This window comes from Podarcis pityusensis (assembly GCF_964106645.2).
Source record: "Podarcis pityusensis genome assembly, chromosome: 6".
In the NCBI taxonomy this organism is placed as follows: domain Eukaryota; kingdom Metazoa; phylum Chordata; class Lepidosauria; order Squamata; family Lacertidae; genus Podarcis; species Podarcis pityusensis.
This window is the reverse complement of record NC_138030.1, coordinates 80,177,903-80,204,841: the sequence shown is the minus strand read 5'-3', so window position 1 is coordinate 80,204,841 and position 26,939 is coordinate 80,177,903. Positions and strand designations below refer to the sequence as shown.

Here is a 26,939-nt window from a genome sequence, read left to right as displayed (position 1 = left end):
GTCGCTCTGCCTAGTCCTGCAAGTCTCTGCCTACAGAGTGAGGCTGGTGTTATTCCACTGGTACAGAGCACCCTTTTCTGCTCATTGAACTAGTGGAAGTGTCACAGTATAAGGTCCCCAAATGGGTTGGAGAGAGGGAGCGACTGAGGCAGTCAGGGATCCATTGGATTCCATGATGGCTCCACTGCTTTCATGTGGTGGCATCAGGCCTGATACAGTTCTGATCACTGTGCCAACATCTGAGAAATGGATAGCAATGCTTCTTTATTAATGTTTTTAAAAGAATGCTTTGCATACTTACACATGGTGGGAAAGGAGGACATATCTGACCAGCTGGCTGAATAGCACTGAATGAAAGAATGTCTTGGCTTAATACAATGGAAATATTGTTCATTAAGAGCTTGTTGTGCTTGCAGAAGAACAGCTCCTGTAATATTGCCAAACTCTCTGAAACCCTATTTTTATTTGTTATGAAATTGCTGGCTGTGTTTCAAAACACAAGCTTACATTTTAGATGCCTTTTAATTTAATTTTATTTAATGTTATTTCTTAATTTAGTTAAACAGAGTATAAGTCACTTACAGCCATGTTATAGGCTCTTACTCCTCCTGTTTTGTTTTTAAAGCTCTACTACAGTACTTCCAGACTGCTTATATTGAATAATTTTTATCTGAATTAAAAGTGGAGATACTTCAGTAATTTATTTCACTCTTACATTTGGATAGGTTTAGTTCTACATTGTGTAAAAGGTCCCACTTCCAGTGTTACTGCATGAAGCACTGTTCTTACAGGGACACAAGCAAATTACCCAGGCCCAGATCAGACTATTTGTCCATGTAGCCCATAATACTTTGACTGACAGTAGCTCTCCAGAGGCTCTTGCAGAGGTCTTTCCCACTATCTGCTGCCTGATTCTTTTTGACTGGGCCTGCGACGTTCTGCATGCAAAGCATGCATTCTACTGTGTCCCTCTTCTAGAACACAACCAACACTTCACTGTGGTTCCACATTGCAGAGGTCATTCCTGGTCAGCAAGCTGTCCTCAGGTAAGCTTGCCTTTCCTACTGAGGTTGTCACTGAGGACCTCCTGAGTGGCTTCCAGTAATTTCCCAGAACCCAGATTAAAAACTACTGATGTGTGTAATCTGTTTTAACTATGGATCTTTACATTTCCCAGCCTTCTGGGCTCCAAAGGGGCTAAAGCCTATTCCATTGGAGTACAGTACCGATGTGACTCCCATCTTCATCCCTGAAACTGCCCAATGACTTTGTCCAACCCAAATGAATAAATAATTCAGCGATGTACCAGATGCTGCTGTGCCAATAGCCAATACAGTCATACTCGTACAATGGCTCTGTGCCATAAGTTGCAGAGTGCCAAAACCTCTGGCTAAATGATGTGTGTGAGTTAGGAACCTTTAGCATGCCTGCAGGTCCTAGCAATGTTTTATTCCAAACCACTCAAGTGCTTTTCCTGTGCTCACCAGGACAAAGAGGAATGCAATTTTTAAGGCACACATTGCCTGTCTTGTTCTCACACTAGAGACTGCTAAACTAATATGTGTTACCAACAGAATAATGAGAAATGAAAAGAGAGACATCAAAACCATGTCCTTCCGGAGCTGGTACTTTGGGAATAAACAGGCACATTCAGCTATGCAAAGTCATGCCCTTGCATGTCAACATGTTATTCCTCTTCTTTTATTTTGTTTTAAGCTCCTGAGATTCCGACTATTGAACAAGCTTATTCAAAATTGAGTAACAGTATCACAGTGGAATGGGCATCTGTCACAGGGGCTTCAAGTTACCTGCTGACAGCACAGGATGGAGAATCATTCATTGAAACAGTAGTCACAAACTCACCAGGCACTGTGACTGGGCTGAAGGCTGCTACACTGTATAAAATCACAATCCGATCTATAAACACTGGAGGAAGAAGCCAGCCTTCAACTTCAAAGAAAGCAAAGACAGGTATTTTTTCATCTCATTTAGACACCACATATGTTAGGTATTAAGGATGCATTCGCAACCGAATTGTTTCACATCCTTCCTCATTCATTTTAATCTGACTTCTGATTTAGGTTTGGAAGGAAGACTACACTAATAACCTTGACTAACTCTCTATTTCTTGGAATCAACAGGGAGAATACCTCCTTTTTATCTTTCTAGGTCCCTCATTGGCTTTTGACGCAGGATTATTACCATGCAAGAAAGAGCCTTTACAGTGGTGGCCCCCTGTTTTTGGAATGCTCTCTCCAAGGAAGCACACTTGGTACCTTCACTGTCAGTTTTTATGTACCAGGCTAATATATATTTTTATTATACAGGTCCTTTGCAAATTAAGTGACCCTCTACTGTGCTTCTCATATTTTAGTAGGTAGGATGGGACTTTTCATTATTGTATTGTTGGATGAGGTTTTTAACAATTTTGTATTGGATTTAAATTGTCTGCATTTTATCTGTATTCTGTCTTCTGAAGTTGCTTTGAAACTCTGTAAAAACCAGTGGATGCAGGTAAACAACAACAACAACCTTGCTGGTTCCTCTTCAAAATCTTGGCATCTATGGAGCATGAAACTGTCTCTGTTCTACTGTTTCCCTAGGCCTTTCCAGACAGTGGAGCTTGGTGAATATTATTTATCAGTTAGGCACCTGTCCCACCCCATCCCGCTTTGAGCTTTTTAGAAGTCTTTTCTATTGTCTGTGTTGTTCAGTTAATAGCCATATGACACTGGAGGAGATCATCTGAATCATCTGAATGTATTTTCCCTATATGGACCCTCCTTATCATCTATTTTTGTCTGATGGGGAGGCAGCAGCAATTAAAGTATTGGACCATCCCTGCCATTCATTTTACAAGGAATGTTTACTGAACTGTGGTTATTTGTATGTTTGCTTCACAATTGATAGGGGTATCCCATGCATTTACTCAAGTGTGCATAGCTGAGTACAAATAATCAACTGGGAAACATCTCTAATGATGCAAACATAGATTGATATGTTGTCCACATCTCCACAGATACAAAATCCCACTAAACCTAACGTATCTTTTTGCTTATTCACAGTGCTCGCTGCACCAATCCTGACAGCAAGTTCCCAAAGTTATGACAACATTGTTGTGAGTTGGAGAGCTGTATATATGGCTGTTGGATTCTTTGTGTCTATCATGAGATCTGATGGTTTGGGGAGCATGTTGAAAGAAAACACCACAAACAACTCCCTGATATTTTCCAATCTAGACCCAGGAACTCTCTATACTATCAAGGCACATGCTTGGGATGCTAATGGGATACCTGGAGATGACTTCACCTACAACCAAAGAACAAGTAAGAGGAAACTGGAAAGCCAAGCCAACACTTGCTGTCAAGGAGGAGTCAGATAAATGTGACAATCAGTAAAGAAAGGTTTACACCTATGGCACTACTCATGGACTTAAAACAAAAGGGGAAAGAGTTTGAATGACTATTTAGTTTCAAATGTAACCACTTAAATTTGTCCTGGCCATTGGAAACAGTGGGTTTTATCCAATGACGTCATTGCATGAGTGGAATGCCTCTCCTCCCGCTGCACGCCCCTGCACCCCTCCCATATCTGCTCTGGTGGTTTCCCCAACCCTCTGGAGCAGATTTGAGAGGGCTGCAGGCAGTGCATGGGGGAGAAAAAGGAGAGGAAGTTCCACTGTATGAGCATTCTGCTAGTATGGGGATTTCATTGGATTCGACCTAATAAAAGAGGAGTTACATATATTCCCTGTTCTTTATTAAAGTCAAGCATAAAACCATGCACATAAAATCAGCACCAGAAATCCAGATACATATACCGTATTTTTTGCTCCATAACACTCACTTTTTTCCTCCTAGAAAGTAAGGGGAAATGTCTGTGCGTGTTATGGAGCGAATGCCTGCGGGTGGGGGGGGGGGATCTGCTGCAGTCGTGAGCAGAGGATCCATGGTTCCCCTTCCTTCCCTCCTCCGTGCTTACAAAGCATGGATCCACATGGATCCTCAGGATTTTTGCATTGGGCTACTCCAAACTCACTGTCAGATCACATGTCTGTGGCCACAGCACGAACCACAAAAATCATATTTTTTTTTCTTGTTTTCGTCCTCTAAAAACTACATGCGTGTTATAGAGCGAAAAATACGGTATACCATTTGTGCCTGAAATACCATTCAGCCTTATTTTTATTCGAGAGATTTATTTTGGGTTTTTTTGTTTTGTTTTAGGGCCTCATGCACCTGGAGATGTTCAAGTAGTTTTTGACAGTGGAGCGTTGAGAGCTGCTGTTTCGTTCACGCTAGCAGAAGGTGCTTCCAGTTACCTCATTGCAGCCCACAGCGGCACCTCCAAAGTAAACTGCAGTACAATGTCCAGTTCCTGCACTATTCCATCCCTTGAGTGTGGGGTAGAGTATTCCCTGTCTGTTGTAGCAAGCAATGAGGCTGGTTCCAGCACACCTACAGAGGCTGTGACTTTCAGGACTGGTACGTGATCTTTAGCAGCTCATATGCACTGTTCATGGTGTATGGAGGAGTGTATGCTTTGAAGAATACCACAAGCTTAATACAATTGCCAGTGGATGATAGGTGTCAGGGAAAAGAGATAATAGTTTCTGCTTTTTTTTTTAAGGAAAATAATTGCGTAGGGGGAAAAGACAAGTAAATGGTGCGTGATAGATGTTTTAAAAAATGAGTTTAGTAGAGGAAATTGATTTGAGAAACTTTTCACCATTTATCTAGTCTAAGGAACAGAAAAAAACAAATGTGGAGGGGGAAAGCATTGTTTAGTAGACATTAGCCATTATAACTTATTGTAATTTATTATTTCAGTGACTGTGTTTCAGGAAAGGGGAACCTTTGGTCCTCCAGATGTTGCCATCTGGTCCCAGTCCCCTGCTGTATATATAATTGAATATCGGATGCTGGGGACAAACAACAGAGGGAGGGCTATTGTCTTTATATCCTGCTGTTGGGCCTTTGAGAGGCATCTAGCTGGCTACTGTTGGAAATAGTACGCAGGGCTAGACAGACACTTTGTCTTTATCCTATGTTCATAGAAGTGAAGGAGATTATTTAAAGTCTGCAAACAGGAAGCAAATCAGGAACCATTTTTGCTGGGTTCATTTGCATGACAGTTTTGAAATGGCTCAGATGTTCACACTTTCAGTGTATTTCTGAATCTTGCAGTCTCTATGTATGTCTGAGTCTTCAAGCCTGTCTGCACCCTTTCCCTTTTCTGATCATTTTCGTACCAGAAGGTGATTGCAAGATCAATATGTGCAAACAAACCACACAGCAATGTTCAAAAGGTGGGTGCGGAATAAAAGGTACAAACTCCACCTACTTCTCCACCTTTCAGGTGTTGAGACAGGCTTAGCACACAAATCCGTTTCTCAATACGCAGCCCAGATTTTTGGTATGTGTGTGTAGATGATTCCCTCCTAACACACAAAATACCCAGCAATGTTGCTGCTGCTTAATGAAATGGTCCTAAATTGAAAAATGCATGCTAAATTATAAAGGCAGGCTTGTGATAGATGCCTCTGCTTCTGGGTTAGTGCTGCTGCTTTTGCTCATAAGTGCGATTACTAATATCCCTGGAAAGGGCAGGTATCTTTTCCTTCAAAAGCTTCTACTGATAATTACATCTGCTGTGCAAACTGCACAGCATGGATTGATCTTTGCAGTCACTATAATTAGCTGTATGTGCTCTGGGGCACAGCAAGAGCTGAAACCTTCAGCACATGTGGACTTATTAGATCAGATGTTCTACAAAAGCATATCCAATCCATTGGTTATGCACCAGTTGGGGATTTCCTAATGGTCTTATTGGAGTTTTCTAATAGCTGCACTATTCAACTATGAGAATATGATAATTATTTTTGTTGAAAATTTGACTTTTCAGTGCCTTGTGCTCCAGAAAGTATAATAATTGAAGAGGATGAGCCAGGCTACATGGCAGTGTCATGGTCAGATGTTGACCTGGGTGATTATTATGTGGTCTTTGTGAAAAGTGATGATGGCTTGGAGGTGCACTGCAACACATCACATACCCAGTGTCACTTCCAATCAGACTGCGGCTTCACCTATTTTATTAGTGTCTTTGCCTATAACAAGGCAGGGCAGAGTCCATTAGGTGACATATTTAACTATACCACAGGTAAGTGACAGTTTATTTTTTGCATGTATATTTGGTATATCTGCATGGGCATTATATAAAGCTAGAAACAAGCTTTGAGTGGTGAAATAGCTCCGTGCTTGTGTGTTTGTGTATTCACATGTTTTTTAAGATGAAATGGAATATAAGGGATTCCAAGATGAGACAAAGTAGCTTCATCTTTACATAACAGTTAGAGCTGGTGACACATAGGTGAAAATTAGCACTCTAAGACAGGGATTGTCAACCTGGTCCCTACTGCCCACTAGTGGACATTTCAGGGTTCTAGGTGAGCGGTAGGGGGTTCTACAGCACAAGCTGAATCCTCCTTCCATCGAGCACTGGTGGGCGGTAAGGAAATTTTACCCTCAAGAAATATGCATTAGTGAGAGGTAGGTATAAAAAGGTTGACTACCCCTGCTCTAAAAGCTTCACTATCTGTTCCTGAAGGATGAATGGCTCCGACTAAGAAGCCAAGCTAGTCTCATCTCTCCTCCAGACAACCTGTTTATTCAGCTTTCATCTTGAATTGCTTGCACAAAGCTTACTGTACATGGTGGGTAGATTTTGTCCAGTCTTAAGTGAGCATCCATTCTTCCCATTAATTGTTAGCTCATCCCAGACTTTTTAACACACTTTCCAGACTGCAAAAAGACCATTTTGGGGGAAGTGGATTTGTCCTGCTAGGGTGACAGAATGCTTTCATCCACTTCAATCTGCAAACCTAAAGTACAGTGGTACCTCGGGTTAAGTACTTAATTCGTTCCGGAGGTCCGTTCTTAAACTGAAACTGTTCTTAACCTGAAGCACCACTTTAGCTATTGGGGCCTCCCGCTGCTGCTGTGCTGCTGGAGCACGATTTCTGTTCTCATCCTGAAGCAAAGTTCTTAACCCGAGGTAATATTTCTGGGTTAGCGGAGTCTGTAACCTGAAGCGTATGTAACCCGAGGTACCACTGTACTGTTATGTATTTGAATCCATTCCAGAAAATACAAACCATCAGTAACTTAATAGGACAAGGTGGTACCCTATTAGTATTGTATAATATGAGCCCTGCTGAGTTAATAGCTGCATCCCCACCACCTGCAGTGATGGTGCTGAAGTGCAGCAAAATGTGGATCAGCAGTCCATCTGTTAAACTACCAGCATAGTACAGAGATGAAGACCCCAGGGCTCCAGAGTCTGTTTTGAGATGCTTGTCCAAGTGACTTCACATAACAATCATTGCATCAAGAACTAGTTGGTTAACCTCTAATATATTCCTAAATATTGCACTGATCCTGGCCCGACTGCACTGACTGCCGCTTAGTTTTCAGGCCCAATTCAAAGTGCTGGTTTTTACCTATAGAGCCTAAAATGGCTCAGGACTACAATACCTCAAGGACCACCTCTCTCTCTATGAACTGACGCAGACCTTCTCTGTGAGCCCTCTCCATGAGAGATCCAAAGGGCGGCAACACAGGAATGGGCTGTTCCTGCGGTGGCAACTCGTTTGTAGAATGCACTCCCCAAGGAGGCTTGCCTGGTGGTGTTATGTACTGAAGTTCTCACCTTGGGCCAGCAGGGGGATACTGTAGATAGTTTTCACTCAGGTCCACATATGCAAATAAGGAATCGAAAGTGACGTTCAGTGATTGGATAGTTACAGAAAATGGTTACTGTTGCGTTCTAGTGGAGCTCTATATAAGCAGGCTGGCTGAACCCTTCAGTTCAGTTCAGTTCTGGCCTGTGAATAAACAAGAGCTGTTTGAAGAATCACTGTGTCGTCTGATATGTTCACCCACAACTTAGCAGGCACCTTCATTACATAGCTTTAGGCACCAGGTGAAAATGTTTCTCTTCAGGTGTTTGGCTGATTAACATTCTATGGCCTTCTGTGTGTCAGTGGGAAGGGGTGTTAATTGGTTTGTTTTGCTTGTGTTTTCATTTTATTATATATTTTGTGTTGTCATTTTGTATTTCTATGTTGTGAACCGCCCTGTGATTTGCCAATGAAAGGTGGTATGCAAATTGAATGAATAGTAAAATAAATATTGCTGCATTTCCCCTTTTTCCCCTTTAGCACCTTGCTGCCCCAGTGATGTTAACCCAGTGTTCATTTCCAGTGATACAGTTCAGATTGTTTGGTCTCCTGTCCGTGGTGCTGAAATGTATGAAACCAAAGCTGTGGATTGGACCAACGAATTGCTATGCAATGATACTGCGACAGTTTGCACCCTTTCTGCACTCCAGTGTAACACCCAGTACAATATAACTGTTTATTCATTCAGTGAAATTAGAGGCAGCAATACATCATGCACATCTAAACACGTGGCAACAGGTACTATTTCAGTTTGCAATTTACAAGTTTCAATTTACAAGTTAAAAAGTAACTGTACAAGCTGTAAAGGTGAACCAGTACTGCATTGTAACTCATATATTGGAACTGAACTGAGTATATTTGTCATACTGTTTTGAGTGGAAGGAAATATCTAGTGGAATTTCTGAGTTCAGACTGCTGTTTCAAAATCTGATCTCTGTTTTGTTTTGCATACTCATCAATCTCATGTATGTTTTGCTGGATTGCAACACTCCCAGACTGCACTTCTGGGAGATAAAATATTTAAGTGCTCTCCCATTTAAAATATTTTGCATATATAAAGCTAACATGTCAGGGACATTTTGAGATAGCATTCCCCCAACACACTAGCTCTGAATATGCAGGATGGTTTTGTTTGTGCTGTTCTGACATCTTAAGTACACTCCCGCTGTGTGTTTTGACTCTGGGATTAACATTTCCAGTAGGCATTTTGATTTGCAAAACTTTAGGTCACTGATTCTTTTAGAGCTGCAATCCTAGCCATTCTTGTAATTTAAATGCTAAGTATGATTTACTGCCAATTTCAAATAAAAATGTTCATTGCTGTTGTTGCTGCTGCTAACAACTGTGTCTCAAAGGAGTTTTAAAAAACCTGACTTTAGTCTGTCAAACCAAACAGAACATGGATCTAATGCCTTTGGTTTTTGGGCAGGTCTTTGTAGCAAGAATGGGAAACTGACCCTTCAGATGAAGCTGGGCTCCAGTCTCTACCTACCTCTGCTAACATGGCCAATGGTCAGGAATGAAGGAGTCCAACAACTTATAGAAAACCCCCAGTTCCCCATCCTTGCTCTATATATCAGCATTGTACAACAACTTGTTGCCCTGTGCCCCTGAGTTTGCACATAAAACACTATGGCATTATGGCAGTTAAGCCGCTACTAACCCCTCTAATTTGGTATCCTAAGACCTTTTAGGACTTTCAACTGATTGTGCTATGGAGAATGTATTTATTTCAAGGTTGGTTTTCTAAAGACTGAAAATACACCCACATGCAAATTTAAGTGAAATGTTTTGGGAGGGGAGCAAAACTTGGACAGAGAGGATACAGCCTTTGTAACTCTGGGGTTTTTTTTAAGATCATAGATTCTTAATAATCTACAGCTGTCTTAGTGCAACATAAAATCCATAAATAAGAATGCAGTTTGAATTTGCTCCATCTAAAATCTTTCAGCTCCATGTAGTCCGGAAATAATAAGTGTCTCAAAGGATGCTCTTTCTGTAATTAGTGTGCACTGGCATGCCAATAATGATGAAGCGATGTACACAGTCACTGCCAAAGGAGAGGCAGGAATTTGGCATTGTGCAAGCTCGGGAAATTCATGCACCATCCATAATCTTCCATGTGGGTCACTGTTCTCTGTCAGCACTGTAGCAAGCACAGAAGCAGGTCACAGCTTGCCTAGTTACAGTGTGCCTTTGGAGACAGGTAAGTTACAATTGCTGAGATGTTATTTACCTTTTAGGTATCGCTCCCTTTTTATAACAGGGGACAGCAGCTCATCATCTGAGCTGAAGTTTTAACCAAGGTCGCCCATATCCAAATACATCTGCTGGCTAACCATGACTCCTCCTTATGTATCACAAAGATAGATTGGGAGTTATAGTACTTGCAGTATGTCAAAGGATATACAAAGTACATACAAATAGTTGATCAAATATGGTTAGCAATTGGACCAGCTCATACTGCCTCCTCAGGTACCAGGGGTGGACTTAAGTCTTTCAGATTTCAGTGGCACTCTGTGTGTGGCCATAATTTGGCACCCCTATAGCCTGCCTTCCATTCTGCTCATGTACTACATTAATTTCAGTGGGTCTAGTCACTAAATCCCACCCAAGATGTATCATGGATCAATGATTAGATTATTAAACAACTTCCAAATTAAATGAAAATTTCTGTGTATTTTTTTAAAAATTCATATAGTTTGCATGGAGATTAAATAAAAATTAGTCTCAGTAATGACTTATGTCTGCCAGCAGGGCCAACTATTCCACTTGATGCATGTAGGTGGCCATATGGGGCAGAGATGGGGAACCTCCAGATGCCGTTGGAGTCCATCAGTCCCAGCCAGAATGGCCAATGGTCATGGATGATGGGAGTTGTAGTTCTAGGTTCTCCATCCCTGATCTAGGGTGACTGAAGGGAAAAAATGATGCAGGATGCAGGATATGATGCAGGAAATAAAAAGTGGGGGGGGGGGGTTAGTATTTAACAAATAAATATAAAAAATCAGCACAGTATATTTATTCTCAGTATATTTATGGTGGCAGCTATTCTGCCTGGCAGAACCTTTTTCTTTATATCCTTATCAGTGGTTGCTATAGAAATTTGGAAGGCGTAAATTATTTATGGTGCTAAGCTCCTTTCTTTTGTTACAGACTGTACTGCTCCAGCAAACGTGCACCTATTATTTGTCTGTGACACCCCACAGAACCCCCAATTTGTTCTCTGTTTACCTGATATATGTCCTTTGTATCTATTAGAAACTGCAATGAATAAGTGAAAAAATATGGTGACCAGTTAAAAGCTTGTGATGCAAGCAATTGGGAATCATTTAAAATTTTCAACTAAAGTGCCAAAATTTCACCTAAGAATGTAGTTCTGTGCATGGAGTAAATACACACACAACCACTTAATAGGTATTTTCCTCTTTCAAGCACCTTGCTGCCCAGTGGATCTCACAGTAACTCAACTGACACAGTCTGTAACAAACATCAGCTGGTCTACTGGGACCGGCGCAAAGACGTACATAGCAATTCTGGAATCGCACAAAGGACGTGCCAGGTGTCACACACTCCAAAACTATTGCCTCTTGGGATGCATTACATGTGGAACCAACTACAGTGTGTCTATCAAAGTGATCAGTGAAACAGGCTTAACATCAGATTGCATATACAATGGATTTTCTTCTAGTAAGTATGTGAAAATGTATTTTTAAGTACCTGCATGGTATTTCTACATTTCCACCCTCGTATTAAATGCTCAAACTATGCTCATTGGTTTGGATCCTGAAGTTAGATGGAAGCTTGCAGAAGGGGGCTGCCATCCCTTCCTGCAAATGTCCCTCTTTCCAGAGGGTTAAGACTCCCGAGTGGTGTGGACTATGGAATGCTGTGGAGAACAGAGGAAACAACATTGGGCAAAACAAGGCGAGGCATCTCTCCTTGCTTTGGGCAAGTTTTCTATTTCTACAGCAGAACCCCCCCATCCCATCCTGCACTGTTCAGAAGGGTCCCATGACACCCTTGAGACTTTTCAGAGGGAACCAGAGGGCTGAAAAAGCTCACTTCTGGGAACCCGCTGCTGCTTGCGGTTTTCTGGGCCTAGCCATTCCTAGATTACTGTCCTAAAGGTAAAGGGACCCCTAACCATTAGGTCCAGTCGTGACCGACTCTCGGGTTGCGGCACTCATCTCACTTTACTGGCCAAGGGAGCCGGCGTACAGCTTCCGGGTCATGTGGTCAGCATGACTAAGCTGCTTCTGGCAAACCAGAGCAGCGCACGGAAACGCCATTTACCTTCCCGCCAGAGCGGTACCTATTTATCTACTTGCACTTTGATGTGCTTTCCAACTGCTAGGTTGGCAGGAGCAGGGACCGAGCAATGGGAGTTCACCCCGTCGTGGGGATTCGAACCGCTGACCTTCTGATCGGCAAGTCCTAGGCTCTGTGGTTTAACCCACAGCACCACCCGCGTCCCTTACTGTCCTAGACAACTCCTAAAAGCTTACACTTTGAGAGAACCTACAGTACTTTATTAGGACATTCTGAAAATTTTCTCCATTTCAATTGATAAAAAAGAAATCTGACCACTTTCTCGTCTATCCCCCAAGAGGAATGACCAAACTGAATTAAGTGTTCTTGGTTGTTTTCCTCCTTTAGGTGCTTGCTGCCCTTCTGGGGTTAAGCTATATAGACTGGGCAACAATGGCATACGAATATATTGGCGGACATCCAAAGGTTCAATCAACTATAGTACAGATCTTTATGGCTCAAAAGGAAATTTCACCTGTACACCAAACACAGACCTGACTTATTGCGATATTACCGAGATACCCTGTGGCGATGTCTATACAGTTGTGGTGTCACCTGTAACTGATAGCGAGGGATCAAAACCTGCATTTTGTCCTAAGAAGATATATTCAGGTACTTGTGGGCCTTTGGCAGTAATGGCAAAAGGGGACAGAAGCTGGGCCTTAAGATAGTGGAAGTGAAGAAAATTAAAACTCTGGAAACTCCTTGAAACAGTCTACACTTGGTGGCTGCTGCACAGAGCTCTTATCACATGAAATCTCCATGCCATTGTCAGCCAGTTTTGGTGATGGGTTATGGTGGCATGGCAACTGTCTCTATCTGAAGGTGTGTGGGAACGATTCCATTTTATTCATCTTAGCCACTGTTGCATCTGATGAAATCAACTCATCCATAAAAGCTTATGCCAAAATAAATGTATTCTACTTTAGGGTCCTGCAAGACTCTTGTTTTTGCATGGATTATGGTTTCTGTGTAGCTACCTTTAAACACAATAGAGCTGCCGATACTGCAGTGGCTAGTGGAGTATTTCTAGAAAATACTTAGAGCAGCTTGTCAATGATCCCCTCCCCTCAGTCCAGACATGTGCTTGCCGATCTGAATTATTCAGATTTGTGGGGAAATTGCTAATCATTCTCCATACAGGTAATGTAATATTGGTATTTATTCTGAAAACATCTATTGTTGCAATTCTACCCATTTAGAAGCATGTTTATTGACTGAATCAGTCAAACTCCAATTCATTGCATTTTCGAATTTTCAAGTTAAAACCATCACTTTAAATTAAAACAAATTGGTTATGCTTTTTTCTAAGTTACATTGTGAAATCCTCTTTGGAAAGCACCGTTCAATGACTCTTTCTAGCTGTATATATATGTAATTTTGCATTTCATTTTCTAGTGACATGCTCCGGAAGTTCAGTAGGAATGGGTAAGTGATTGTATCAAATTCCTCTTCTAATAAATCAATATATTTTACCCAAGCTGAAAATTCTTTTAAATATCTTTTGGGATTTTCTATTTTTTTAAAATCAATTTTATCAGAGGCCAAATTGCACTGTTTTATTTTCCATACCTTTTGCAAAGAAATATATAATAGTCAATAAAGTTTGGGTTGTATCCAACGGTGTCACTCAGATTATAGCAAAGCCGTCATTAGTGGAACAAGAAAGCAATTTTCAGCCATTTAAGGAAATAAGCAGCAGCAGCAACAAAACACCAATCACTTTTGTTTCTAGAGGAATTTGTTCTCAAACTTACACAGGTTTTTCAACCCTGACCATGAAGTAAACACTGATTCACACAATCTCAACAAGAGGTAATTACCAATCTAAATATTTGTAGATGTCAAAAGCTACCTTATGTCAAGGCTCAAGCTGCAAATGTATTTTCAATACAAGTGTTTCTAGTCAACTAATATTACCATCACCCTATGCATTTTCCTGAAGATCTTCAGGAGTCAAAATAGTCCCCCTGCATCCCTGCCCCCCATCATCAGGAAGGTTGCATGGTCCTCAAGGGAATCAAGTCCCAGCACTTCTCATTTTACCCATGTAGGATTGATGAAAATGAGACAAAGTTTTAAAAATAAAGTCACTCAAGTCTAAATTGCTGTGTTTAAACATTTTGAATAATATTCCAGTGATTTACAGAGGAAAGCGAAGTTCAGAACACTACCAGGTACTACAGGAAAAGAGAGAATGAACCAAGCAGGTAAGATTTATCAGAGTATTATTTCAGTCAGTTTTGTGTTTGGACTGAGATTTAATACTATTGTTGTGGCTTTCAGTTCCTTGGCTAATACAGTGGTGCCCCGCAAGGCGAATGCCTCGCAAGACGAAAAACTTGCTAGATGAAAGGGTTTTGCGTTTTTTGAGTCGTTCCGCAAGACGAATTTCCCTATGGGCTTGCTTCGCAAGACGAAACGTCTTGCGAGTTTGTTTCCTTTTTCTTAAAGCTGCTAATAGCCGCTAAGCCGCGCTTCGCAAGACGAAAAAACTGCAAGACGAAGAGACTTCCGGAACGGATTAATTTCGTCTTGCGAGGCACCACTGTATACCACTCTGGCTACCATGTCCATCCTTGAGACTGATACAGCTAATGCAACCTCCTTGTTCGCTACCAAGCAGAACCTCTTGTCATTCTACCATCACAACTGGCTCCCATTATTTGTATTGACTCCTGCAGCACCTATTAGATCAGGATGGCTCATCATCAGTCTTGGAGACAGGAGCTTTCTATATTCCAGCTTTCTACCCTCTGTGGGATTGCCACAACACAAGGCTGATATCCCTTCTCTTATGGGGAGCCATTACTGACAGCCTTTTCATAATACATGAGACAAACTGCCAGCTCTAAGACAAATGCCACCACAAATGCTACCACAACATGTTCAGGATACAGGTTTTCTCTTTTATGTTTTGGAGGCGGGGCAACTTATTTTCACCATTAAGCTTTATGATCCAACAGCTTGGTAATTATTAGTGAGATGAAAGGGTAAAATGAAGCCCAGAGATAAATAGGCAGTTTAAAAAAATTGTACCATGGTTCCCAAATGGCTTAGCTGTCGAACAAATCAGCTCCCGAACGCCGCAAACCCGGAAGTGTGTTTTCCGGTTTGCAAACGTTTTTTGGAAGCCGAACATCTGGTGCGGCTTCCATAGTTTCCGATTGAGTGCAGGAAGCTGTGCCTTGGTTTTCTAATGGTTTCGGGAGCCGAATGAACTCCCAAAACAGATTACGTTCGAGAACCAAGGTACCACTGTACTCACAATTGGGAAGCCGGCCTGCCAAATAGTTCTATCTTTCTATTGATATGATGGGCAACCTGCTTGTTACACAACGAACTGGTGTTTTTACTGTTTATGAGTAATAAGCCCAAAATGATTTTTTGCAGCTGGCAATGAACAAGTGGGGATAGCCACAAATAAATTAATCCAGTCTTTATTCCAGAGATTTTATATTTCTTATACAGGTCACTAGAACAAGTCTACCAAACAGAAATGAACTGTTGTGATATGAATTCTCTTTCAATACTGCATTTTGACATTATCTCACAAGTAATCAGTGTTTGAAAAAAATTATCTAGTTTTTCTGTTGCATGAGAGAAATTCTTCATCTCAAGCAATGACCACAGTCTTTGTAAAAAAAAAAAAAAAAAAAGACACATTATGCATTTTAAAAAAACACTATGAAGATGCTTTACTTTTCATTTATAAAAAATTATTTGGAAGCTTGAAATTGAAGTTTGCTGCTTGACCTTATTTTTCATCTTCCTGTCTCCTCCCTGATTCAGCCACTTTCACCTTTGTTAGTCTATGGTTGCTTCATAAAGCACAGGGCAGTGGCACAACAGTTTTAATGAAAACCCTGGGGATATCCTAGTGAAATAATATTTACATGAGCAATAAAAGCTAGCCAGAAAGTCTATGTAGAGATGGTAGATAGGCTTATAAATCTTAACAGTGTTCCTATGAGGTAGCACTGACTACAACATAAACCTTAGGAAAGCCTAAACCCCTGCCTTAAATTGCTACCTCCTTGAAAAGCCTACTCTAAATGCAACACTTTCTTTAGTTTCACAAATAAAATGTATTTTAAATGCTTTCCCAGGACAAGAGGTACAAATGGACACAAGTTCTAGAACTGCAACCTTCATGGATGTTCAATGCACATAAATATTTTAGATATAATACACGTTCAAGATCCATCCTTAAGAGCTTCTGCCATACTATTATGCAAAGCACAGCCATGCTAAGTCAAAGATAGAAACCATAATTCCACATCTATAAAACAAAGTAGAATTAGTGGCAGTTTTATTGCCGTATACAAATTTAACCAACATGGCAAACCATGCCAAAAGGATTAGAACAGTTTCAGGACGTATGTACAGATTGTACATTTTGGAAACATTTGAACAATTAAAAAAAAATGCACAAAGAGATTCGCATCATGAATTTAACTAAACAAATGGGCTGGAAATAGTCAACGCATTTAACGGGATTACAAAGGCACTTCCCTACTCAAAATAGGAAATGACAATCTGCAGCCTAGAGGGAGGTTGAAGAAGAGTGCTTATCAACTACTGCACAATTTCAACTGTAAGAAAAAATAAGCAAGATTTCAAAACATTTATAGGATTCAATGTGATCCACTTCTGAACATTCATACAGTCTCATCTTTGTTTTTAGATTGTTTTTCTTGATTCTCTCGTTCTGTACTTTGGCTCCTCTGATGATCATGTTTGTCTGAGTGGTCCTTATCACTGTGATCGTGTTTATGGGAACGTTCTTTACTTTTGCTACGTTTTCGTGATCTCTCTTTAGTGGGACTAAGGTCTCGTTTTCGGGACTTTTCAGCACTATCAGTTCTTCCTCTGCTTCCACTTCTGCTTCGCTTATTTGATTTCTCTTTGCTTTCACTTTTGTGTTTGCTTGACTTCTCTTTACTCCTGCTTCTACTGTGCTTGCCAGCATTCCTACTCACACTTCTGCTCCTATGCTTCCGGTCCCTACTCCGGCTCCTGCTATGCTTCCTTTCTTTCTTGGAATCTCTTTTATCATCCCTATGTTTCCTTTCATCTTTTTCATCTTTATGTCTCCTCTCATCGATTTCACTCTTGCTTTTTCTGTCCTTTGATTTTTCTCTAGAACGATCTCTCTCCCTAGAGCGCTCTCTTTCCCTTTCAACACCTCTCTCTTTCTCATAGTCACGCTCCTTCCTTCTACTACGTTCGTTTTCTTTCTCCCTCTCCCTCTCTCTGTCCCTCCTGTCTCCTTTTCGATCACGACTTCGACTTCTGTGCCTCTCTCGGCTTCTACTTCGTCTTCGCTCCAATGCCCGATCAGAACTTCGAGATCTTCGCCTCTCCCTCTCCTTAGCTTCTCGCTCTAGTCTTTGTCTTTCCCTCTCCCGTTCCAATTCTCTATCAAAACTGGATGATCCACGGCCTTCACGATGACGACTTCTGCTTCTTGATCTTCTAGGTGACCTCCTGGGGCTCAAGGACCTTCTTGGAGACCTACATGAAAAGAAATGCTTAAGAATTTGAATTTTCCCAACAAGAGTTTCAGCAAACTTTCACACTGTACTTACTGTATACCCTTTTCGTTCTATTTCCCTGTACTTATCAAGTGTATCAAATCATCCAATATTTTTTAGAGGTCTGCATAAATATTAATAAAGTGTTCTACAGCTGGTGTTAGTATACAGTAGCAGTAGGCAAACTGTACACCATGGTCTGTTGATAGACCACTGGATAGTTTCAGGTAGACTACCTAGCACTTGGTGGTTGCTAGGATTCTTGCAAATACTATTGGCCTAGGTGAAAGCTAGCTCCAGCCAAGCCAAAGTGCATATTCTGGATAATAAACATTAAATGATGCCTTGTTCCAAGTATGCATTTGCATCTCATACAGTGGTGCCTCGCAAGACGAAATTAATCCGTTCCGCGAGAGTCTTCGTCTAGCGGTTTTTTCGTCTTGCGAAGCAACCCTATTAGCGGATTAGCGCTATTAGCGGTTTAGCGGCTATTAAAGGCTTAAAGGCTTAGGGGATTAGCTGCTAAAAGGCTATTAAAGGCTATTAAAGGCTTAGCAGATTAGATAAAGGGGGGGGGGGGAAGCGAAAAAAAAATCTCCAGACTCGCAAGACATTTTCGTCTTGCGAAGCAAGCCCATAGGGAAATTCGTCCTGCGAAGCAACTCAAAAACGGAAAACCCTTTCGTCTAGCGGGTTTTCCGTCTTGCGAGGCATTCGTCTTGCGGGGCACCACTGTAATTTTAAAACACACGTGGACCATACTAAGTTAAACAAAACATAGCGTAGCTCATCTACTATATGGGAATACCACCATTCCTATAGAGGAATTTTAAGGATTATTGCGATAATGTATGTGAAGCTATCTAAAGTACTACATAAATGCTATTACTCATTTAGAAGACCACACTGCAAACATAACTACAAAAAGTTTTGATTATGTGAAATTATAGGATGAGAACGTCTAAATTAAGTAACTTATTTTGTAAAGTTAATGTATAACCTTGAACGTCTACGTTCCGCATGCCTGTCTACTTCTTCTACTCCCTCCTTGCCATCCTTCTTGATTTTTCTAGGCCTGGCTTTAATTTGTTGATCAATGTTCTTTTGTACTGGTACAGGAATCCTTGGAAATAACGTAGAAAACCATTCCAGCTTAGTTAGAAAAGAGCGCAGCATTTCTCCAATGGTCATGACACAGCCGCCACCTGCTTTCACATCAAGGTCCTTCAAAAAACAAACACAAAACAGAACACAAATTCTGAATGTAAGAAACCATCTAGAGTTTCCTTTAGAACAAATGCTACTATACTGATTGCCATCTTTCAAGTTTCAAATATGACGGCTTAGCTGTTTTTGCTGGTAAATAACTTGCCTAAGAACTTCAACTCTTGTACCTTTGCATTTGGCCCTATGTTACAGAGTGGGAGTTGGATTTAATGCATATGCATGCAGGTGCATACCAATCCTGCAGCCAACAGTAAAGGGCTCATGTCTCAACAGATTAGTGTAACATTTGCTTACACAGCTGGCTTGTATGCTACCATCTTTTACTGTTATGCCACAAAATAGATCGTAACTTGCTTGACATTAATTCTCATTTTTGAGGATTGTGGTCACAACTGAACAATTGAGGATGACTATTTCCTGTCTAAAAATGACCAGAAAAAGTTGTAGTAGAAAATGGACCCTGCCTAAATCGGAAGCAATAGCAAACCAACTGCCATGAAGCAGTGAGGTTTCTAATTTAGAGTTATGCAAAAAAATAAATAAAGGAACAAATAATTGGAAACGCATAATCCATGATGACCATTGTCTCGGAAAAGGGTCATTACCGCATGAAGGCCTTCTTGCTATGCCCTCTCACAGCTCAGGACATGTTAGTCAGCTATTGTCAGGCCCAAACCTATAGTGCAAGCACACAAGGAAAGTGAGATTTGTTATCTAAAACAGGAAGAGAAAATCTCAATGTAAAATTGCTTGCACTCACACACATTTAAGTGTTCAGATATACAGTATTTCCAAACAAAACTGCTGCACAGAGATCTAAAGAAGAAAATAAAACACTGGCTTAAATGTAGTACCTGAAGTGGTACATACAAAAATAAGAGCATCAGTGAAAAAGTCAAAGCACTAACAACATTTAGCTAGATACATCCAGAGACACAACGCTGAACTGCTTTCACATCTTCAACAGTGGCAAACTGAGAGAAATGTTAATATGTAGAAATGATATTTCTGTGTTACTACAGTTTTAATCAATTACATGAAAAAGAGGCCAAAGTGATCATAAAGCAGTTAATGAACAGGAACCAAGAATGCCATTCTGTATTATTAGATTAAGGGAAGTCAAAATATATGCCATTAGAGCAAAAACTACAAGCATAAAATAGTCATGTAACCTTAAAAAGAGCACTGCGTAGTCTAAGCGAGACATTACGATTGTGTGCTGGATCCCTAAAGGTCTTTTTTTGCATGGGATCTAAACATTTACTGTGGCAGTAACTAGCAAACTACACTGCAAGGTATTAGTATGAATCATCAATGACTACTTCTAGTGGCAAAATTCAATAGTTCCTATAACATAGCATATACTTAGGACAAAGGCTGAAATCTGAGATGTGTGGTAAAAATGCTGCTGGAAAGAGAATCCACACTAAAAATAGCACCCCTGTCAGCAGTTTCTGTATGGTCTTATTATCACTATTTGAAAGTTAAGAGGTTAAAAGAAATTTGCTAGTTCAGTGGCAGTGCTATGAATTGAAAATTTTAGAAAGCAACTACAGACTGCAGATGCCCCATTAAATTCTGCTTCGTCATTGTCCATTTACTTTCACGTAAACAAACAAACAAACACCCACCTGATTTTTCAGGTTTCATACTTGGTTAAAAGATAGTGATATTGTCCCATACTGTAGTTATCTTTCTAAGTATGCATTCCATTTGCCCCCAAGCAGTTAGGCTGGTGATATATTCAATTCCAACTTATTTTAAGGGTGTAAGAATGTCCCGTAGTCTCTGTTCATTGCAAGTTTGCAAACCATTAAAGATGAGAAAGGTTTTACTTTTCACATGGTTAAAAACTGTTTTCCAACATACAGAAGTTCATCTCCAAGTTACTTTACTTAAGATTTCAGAAAGAAAAAAAAGTAAATTATTACCCTTGTTGACATACCTCCTCATCATCAAGAAAGGATTCAAACCAGTCCCATAAATCAGTTGGAGGCTGTGTGTACCTTGAAGTACAAAGAGACTGTGTAAATTTAATAACATTTTTTGCAACAAAGTTAGCTGACAGTTAAGTATATGGCTACTTACCTAATATACATGAATCCAAGGGCCCTAATAAAGGGGGAGTCTGTATGAGTTATCAACCCCATCACTTGCTTACGGGTAAGCTTCAGGGTAAATAGCTTGTACAGGAGGCAAAAGGCTGTAGACACTATACCTCCAGTTCCAACACCACGCACCTTTAGAGATTAGGAGGAAGAGAAATACAACTCATTTAACACTAGAGAGTAAGACACTGAAGAGAAATACTTTTCACTTCAGTACATATAACATTAATGATTTTTTTCCTGCAAGTTTGTAAGCTCAACACTTAAGGAAGGTCATCTGATTCACTTAGAAGTTGCGGAGCAGTGGGTGACTGCACTAACATTTCCTGAAGCTGAAGAGCCCCATCCAGACATTAGGCCTACAATATTTTTGGAGGAGATATGATTAGATTTAGTCTCCACTTCCAACTATCGAACCAGGAATGCGTGGAAACTTCCCAATGGCCTAAGCTGATTGAGATCTGAATCTTAATTTTTTAAAAATAATAACCAAAGAATTTCAAGTGAATGAAATAATTGTGAGGCGTGAAAGTTAAGCAGATTTAGCATGGTTTATATATAATATTTTTTGAAATTCAAAACTTTACTTGGGAATTATTTTTGAACTATTTGTGAACATTTTATGATGTAACAATTCAATAATATGCACTTGTCTTGCATTGTTTAGAATCCAACATTTTCTTTTTCGTTCCCTATTACAAGTAGCAAATCAGTCATGTTAACTTCAAAAAAATATGCCCACAATGACCAGTCAGTTAAGGCTTTAGTGGCATAATCTATCAATTAACTTGATTAGAGCTTACGACACTAAATTTTCTGCTGAGTTCAGTGTTGCATTTTTGAAATGATTAGCTACCATATAAAAAACTTCAGAAGGCACGTACTTCTACTTACCCCTCCGCACATCCCTGTCTGGCCTGCTGTTTTTCTGCTGCCTTTCTCCCAAGGCTCAACATGTGTAACCTGAAAACAATAAAGCAATTAATCAACCCATCATCATTTTAGATTTACATTTTAACTCAGACTGTACTAAGCACAGTGTGTCATCGACACACCCATTCCTATTGCCCCCGCCCTCAGCAAATAGTAAGGACAAATCATTCCTCAACCCCAAGTCCAATACAAAATGAGCTAGAGGTGTACTTGTTAATATCTATTTAAAACTAAGGTCATGTCTCATATGCACAATTATTTGAGAATAAGCTCTGTCAAATATTTTTTACTTGCTTTTAAATAAACATGCAGGATTTGACTGTCAATCTGGCTTTTACATTTTCAGAATACAAATATAGCACTGCAACTAATATTTATTATTATGGCCTATGAGATGATTGGTAAATTTTGATAGGCTAGAGGCTCCAGGAGACAATAGTCTGTTCTTCAGACAAATCATGCAGTGATGTCACCTGGTTATCACTTTTCTACTTTATGCCCTCTATCTTTCTCTACAAAGTGTTCAGCTATTCAATTATTAATATCTTACCTACCTTTCATTTTCTATTTCAAGAAAATTATACTAGCTCAGTTATTATGCATTTAATTTTGTTTATCTTATGTCCATCACTTTGGTATTCTATATTAAGTGGTTTGTAAATTCTAATAATGAATAATAAATGGCAAGTGTATGGTTGTGCAAAGTAGCGGTGACTTAGGCAAGAAGCCAAGGAATGGAGAAAGTAGTTCTGTTTGCTAGGGGTCCACAAATTTTGGCTGGCCCTAGTAACCAGCTAAAATTTGGCTCTACACTACATGTGTGCCTATGACAAGGGGAGGAATATTTTGTCATTGATGTCATTTTGAACTTCAGAGGTATTCTGAAGATTGTTCTTATTGCACCAAACTTGAAAAACATCTGACTATTTTCAGAGTCTTTGTAAAAGACAACAAGCCATTCTTCAGAAAGGTCAGAAATTAGGGGCTCATGCCAATATACACAATAATCATCAGCTATTAATGGACCCCTGCCATTACCTGAAGGGACTTTGAGTTCATTTGTTGAAGAACTGACTCTTGTGTGGACCCTGACCATCAAAGCTATAAGCATTACAATACAGCTTCTTCCCAAGCTGTATGTTTCTGAGCACAATTCAAAGTGTTGGTGCTGACTTTTAAACCCTAAATGGCTTCGGCCCAGTATACCTGAAGGAGCATCTCCGTCCCCATCGTTCAGCCCGGACACTAAGGTCCACCTCTGAGGGCCTTCTGGCAGTTACCTCACTGTGAAAAGTGAGGTTACAAGGAACCAGGCAAGGGCCTTCTCGGTAGTGGCGCCCGCCCTGGGAACGCCCTTCCATCAGGAAATAAACAACTATCTGACTTTTAGAATACAGTGGTTATCTCTGGATGCGAATGGGATCTGTTCCCGAGCCCCGTTCGCATCCTGAGTAGAATGTAACACGCGACTGTGCGTCTCGCCGCTTCCGCGCATGACGTCATTTTGAGCGTCTGCGCATGCGGTGAAACCTGGAAGTAACGCGCTCAACCCGAAAATACTTAACCTGAAGCTACTTCAACCCGAGGTATGACCGTACATCTGAAGGCAACCCTGTTTAGGGAAGTTTTTAATGTTTGATATTTTATCATGTTTCTAATATTCTGTTGGGAGCCACTGAGAGTGGCTGGGGAAACCATTATGAATAATCATAATGATAATCATAATCATAATATAGCATGATTTGCTCCAAGATACATGGGAAGAGAACATGTTGTGGCTCTTCACCACCCCATCTCTGTACCGAGTTCCAGGCATGAAATTATTGTACAGTGCGTGCTCTTCTCAATCTAGTCCAGGTTTTCTATGCTATCTTCACAGTGGGAAGGGCTCCCACTTCAGTGTTACAGGTGCCATTTTGCTCTGTGCACATATTCAACTGAAAAATGATTAAAAGCTTGGAGAGGACAGAGAGTATGATTCTAAGGCTCACCACTGTTTGTTCACAGTACAGCATGGTTTCACATTACATTGAAACCATCTCCAAGGTTGCAATTTTATCCATGCTAAGAAGCTTGTAAATCTCAGTGTAATAAAGAGCATACATTTGAGTAAACGTGATTGCTCTACACTTCATATGAAAACTATTTCAACTTGTTGTTATTTATTTGAAGTATTTCCAATATACATGATTTACATATGTAAGACAATTTTGACTGACAAATTACAGAAACTTAATAGCTTTCCCCATGTTTCCTATGTTTTAATTTAAGCATGAATGAAACATGTTATCTGAAAATGTTGCTTTAAGTTAACTTTGGGGGTAAAGGAGGCAGTATGAAAAAAAACAAAGGAAGGAAAAAATGAGGAAAGCAAATCTTAATCAAATAATAGACATTGTAAAATAAAATAATAGAATCACAGAGTTGGAAGGATCCCCATGGGTCATCTAGTCCAACCCCATGCGATGCAGGAATATGCACCCATATGAGGATCAAATCCTTGACTTTGGTGTTTTCAGCACCACGCTCTTAACAACCAAGGTAACCAGCATATCAGATATAACTGACATTTTTGGCAAGTATATCTTACATTTTGGTAATCTTTGGAAGGGCACTGATGACGGGAGGCCTCATTAGGGAAAGCACACCTCGGTTTAAGAACGAACTTCTGGAACAGATTAAGTTTGTAAACCAAGGTACCACTGTATATTAAGTGGTATAGAAATTAAAGAATCAATAATCAATATTTTGCTTAAGGTAGCATTTTTTGAAAGTGAGGCGATTAAATGTAGATGGACCCTACAAGCTCTAGAAATAAATCATTTGCTAGTTAAAAAGAATGAGGTTTTGATGCTTTTAAATTAAGTGGTAAAAAGAGTCACACTATGCCACACTATAACCACTGAATGATCAGCAAGAGAAAAAGCCAATGAAATTAACCGAAGGTTGTAATGCCTCCTGGAAAATGCAGATAGATCTGATTTCCCTATATTTGATGTTATGGAGATATGGATTAAGAGAACAGAAGTGGAGAAAAACTTGGAACATAAACACACTTATCTATGAGCTCAATTAATTTAAATTCAATAGTCCAATCCAACAGCCCACTTGATTTCTGCTTGTGCTCCCCCCAAAAAGTCTTGAGCATATCAAATTATTCTATAACAAAGTACGCTAAGTGATTCAGGCGAAACAATGTAACCTATGGAGAGTTCTAGTCCTTCCTCCTGTATTCCCTCAAGTCCCATACCAAAGTTATTTGAAAAGGACCAGAAAGTACAGAAAAATAAGTGAATTTAAAAGGCAACGGTAGCTATATCTGTCTGTAAGAAACCCCCCCACCAAAATCTAGTTGGATAGTACTTTTATTGAGACTACCCAAAATGTCATAAGCATGTGGTACTTTTGAGTTCTTCAGAACTGTTAATCAGTTATGATACACAAAAGGGGTGTGGTTGGAGAATAATAAATGGCTACATCATTAGCCCCATTTTTGAACTGTTTACCCCCCCGCCCCCTTTTGTGACAATCTGGTTGGTCCCAAATGACATTACTCCACTGTGAATTTAGGTAATTTTAAGATATCTTAGTGGTGGGCTAGGTTCTGGGTGAAGGATGGGGAAGTTGTGGCTCTCCATATGTTTATCGACTCCAAAAACACCTGAAAAGCCACAGGTTTCCCATCATTGTGTTTAGCTCCGCAATTCAGGCTCACACCTGAACAGTAATGTTTCAAAGCTTAAACTGGTTCATAGAAAATAAATGACAGTCTTAATCTTCCAGGTTACAGAACCCCGATTTAATAAATAAAAGACTGTTAGCAGCCATAAGAATGACTGAAAGCAGGGTCACACAGATCAAACTAAACAGCTTTTACTCACAGCATCTGAAATACACAGCGTATTAGAATTCCATTTTAAGACAGCCAAAATCAACCAGTAGGCCTCAAATTTTAACCTATTAGCATTAAAATTAGCAGGACAGTGTTATGTTCCAATGTAACAGAGAATGCAGCGTGCTGGTTACCTCCTGCTGAATTCCTCTACCGCCTGTTTTAGATCTTTGGCTAGGAGAGGACGTGAACATGCTGCCCAGTGCAATCTCCAGTTTTAACACACACGCAGCGCTGGCAATAAGTTTCTAAATTCAACCAACATACAAGTCTGACTGGTAAGATATTGGGGGGTGGGAAGAGAGATAGAGAAAGATCGAGATCTGGAGTTTGGATTGAGACAAAGAATTGCATAGCCATTTCCCAAAATAAAAAAGTAGCCACATTACAACTACATCGCCTTCTCTCTGACGGCCGTGGGAAGAAATAGGTCAGCATCTCCCACTTTGATGGCGAGACTGGAATAAAATATTCATTATTATTAAAAATAGTATGGGATTGGATTGTGGAAGAGACAGCTGCGAAGAGCCTTATGTTTTTGGGCCCAGGCCAGATAAGCCCTGCTCGGCCACGCGGTGATGAGCGAACCACAGGATTTGAAAATAAGAATCTCGCCGGCTTCCTCCGAAAGGAGGAAGGAATCTTTCCCGGGTTCCCGGCTCACCTTGAAGTAGATTTCGTCGACCACCTCGTGGTAGGTCTTGAGCTCGTAAAGCTGCACCTTGAAGTAGGGCGAGGAGAGGATGTTGGTGAGGATCATGGGGTTCAGGTTCATGGTCTTCTCGTTCCCCCACAGGGGCAGCACGTTGCCCTGCTTCCCCGAGGCCGCCGGCTTGGGCCCCGCGCTCTGCAGCGGCAGCGGAGGCGACAAAACGGCGCCGGCCTGCGGGAGCGGGAGAGGCGGCTGCTGCTGCTGTTGGCCTCCCGGCTGCTGCTGAGGCGACTGCTGCTGGTGCTGCTGCTGCTGTTGGTGGCAGTTCCCGGCGCCCACGACGGGGCAGTTGTTGGCCATGGCGTCGCCGGAGAGGGGCGACTCCCGCTCACACCGAAACAGCGGTCGGCCGAGCAAAGGCCGCAGCGGCGACGAGGCGAGCGGAAGCCTCTCGGGGAGAACGCTGCCGAGCCGAGCTCCGCCAACCGCCAACAAGATGGCGGCCGCTGCGGAAGTGACGGAAGGGCCTTCCCGGGCTCGG

General features: G+C 40.8%; 2 protein-coding genes and 1 long non-coding RNA gene across 12 annotated transcripts in view; 2 read left to right on the top strand and 1 right to left on the bottom strand.

Annotated features, from left to right (window-relative positions):
* Positions 1-15,754, top strand: part of LOC308479234 — a 42,238-nt gene extending 26,484 nt beyond the window's left edge. The window contains exon 2 of the long non-coding RNA XR_013987564.1: positions 14,592-15,754. This is a non-coding gene — a long non-coding RNA (uncharacterized lncRNA). The remainder of the gene's footprint in view (positions 1-14,591) is intronic.
* FNDC7 (fibronectin type III domain containing 7) overlaps positions 1-15,754 on the top strand; it is a 32,541-nt gene extending 16,787 nt beyond the window's left edge. For 6 of the 7 annotated variants that reach the window (XM_081009685.1, XM_081009687.1, XM_081009689.1 and 3 more), the window contains 11 exons: positions 951-1,046; positions 1,717-1,971; positions 3,066-3,326; positions 4,227-4,484; positions 5,905-6,159; positions 8,219-8,476; positions 9,690-9,944; positions 11,174-11,428; positions 12,398-12,661; positions 13,448-13,477; positions 14,189-15,754. In XM_081009685.1, coding sequence (XP_080865811.1) covers positions 951-1,046; positions 1,717-1,971; positions 3,066-3,326; positions 4,227-4,484; positions 5,905-6,159; positions 8,219-8,476; positions 9,690-9,944; positions 11,174-11,428; positions 12,398-12,661; positions 13,448-13,477; positions 14,189-14,250 — 2,249 coding nt within the window. In that variant the 3' untranslated portion in view covers positions 14,251-15,754. The remainder of the gene's footprint in view (positions 1-950; positions 1,047-1,716; positions 1,972-3,065; positions 3,327-4,226; positions 4,485-5,904; positions 6,160-8,218; positions 8,477-9,689; positions 9,945-11,173; positions 11,429-12,397; positions 12,662-13,447; positions 13,478-14,188) is intronic. The other variant, XM_081009688.1, reaches the window with a different exon arrangement.
* On the bottom strand, positions 15,474-26,902 carry PRPF38B (pre-mRNA processing factor 38B). 4 transcript variants are annotated; one of them, XM_081009696.1, is made up of 6 exons: positions 26,411-26,902; positions 21,816-21,884; positions 20,902-21,053; positions 20,759-20,819; positions 18,587-18,810; positions 15,474-17,566 (listed from the first exon to the last, which is right to left on the bottom strand). In XM_081009696.1, exons 1-6 carry the CDS (start codon positions 26,756-26,758, stop codon positions 16,711-16,713), a joined length of 1,710 nt encoding a protein of 569 aa, XP_080865822.1. In that variant the 5' UTR covers positions 26,759-26,902; the 3' UTR covers positions 15,474-16,710. The 4 variants fall into 4 exon arrangements, with proteins under 4 accessions (XP_080865822.1, XP_080865823.1, XP_080865824.1 ...); XM_081009697.1 differs by lacking the exon at positions 26,411-26,902 and having other exon boundaries at positions 21,806-21,884; XM_081009698.1 differs by lacking the exons at positions 21,816-21,884; positions 26,411-26,902 and having other exon boundaries at positions 20,745-20,819; positions 20,902-20,920.
* Positions 26,903-26,939: the final 37 nt, after the last annotated feature.

Bases quoted from the DNA above. Each gene is read 5' to 3' on its own strand.
- PRPF38B (XM_081009696.1), bottom strand. From the start codon at position 26,758: ATGGCCAACAACTGCCCCGTCGTGGGCGCCGGGAACTGCCACCAACAG. The intron at 18,811-20,758 runs GTATGTCAACAA...TGTTTTTTGAAG, and splicing joins CCTTTCTTGATGATGAGGAG to GACCTTGATGTGAAAGCAGG. The intron at 17,567-18,586 runs GTTATACATTAA...CTTTTCATGTAG, and splicing joins GCGGAACGTAGACGTTCAAG to GTCTCCAAGAAGGTCCTTGA.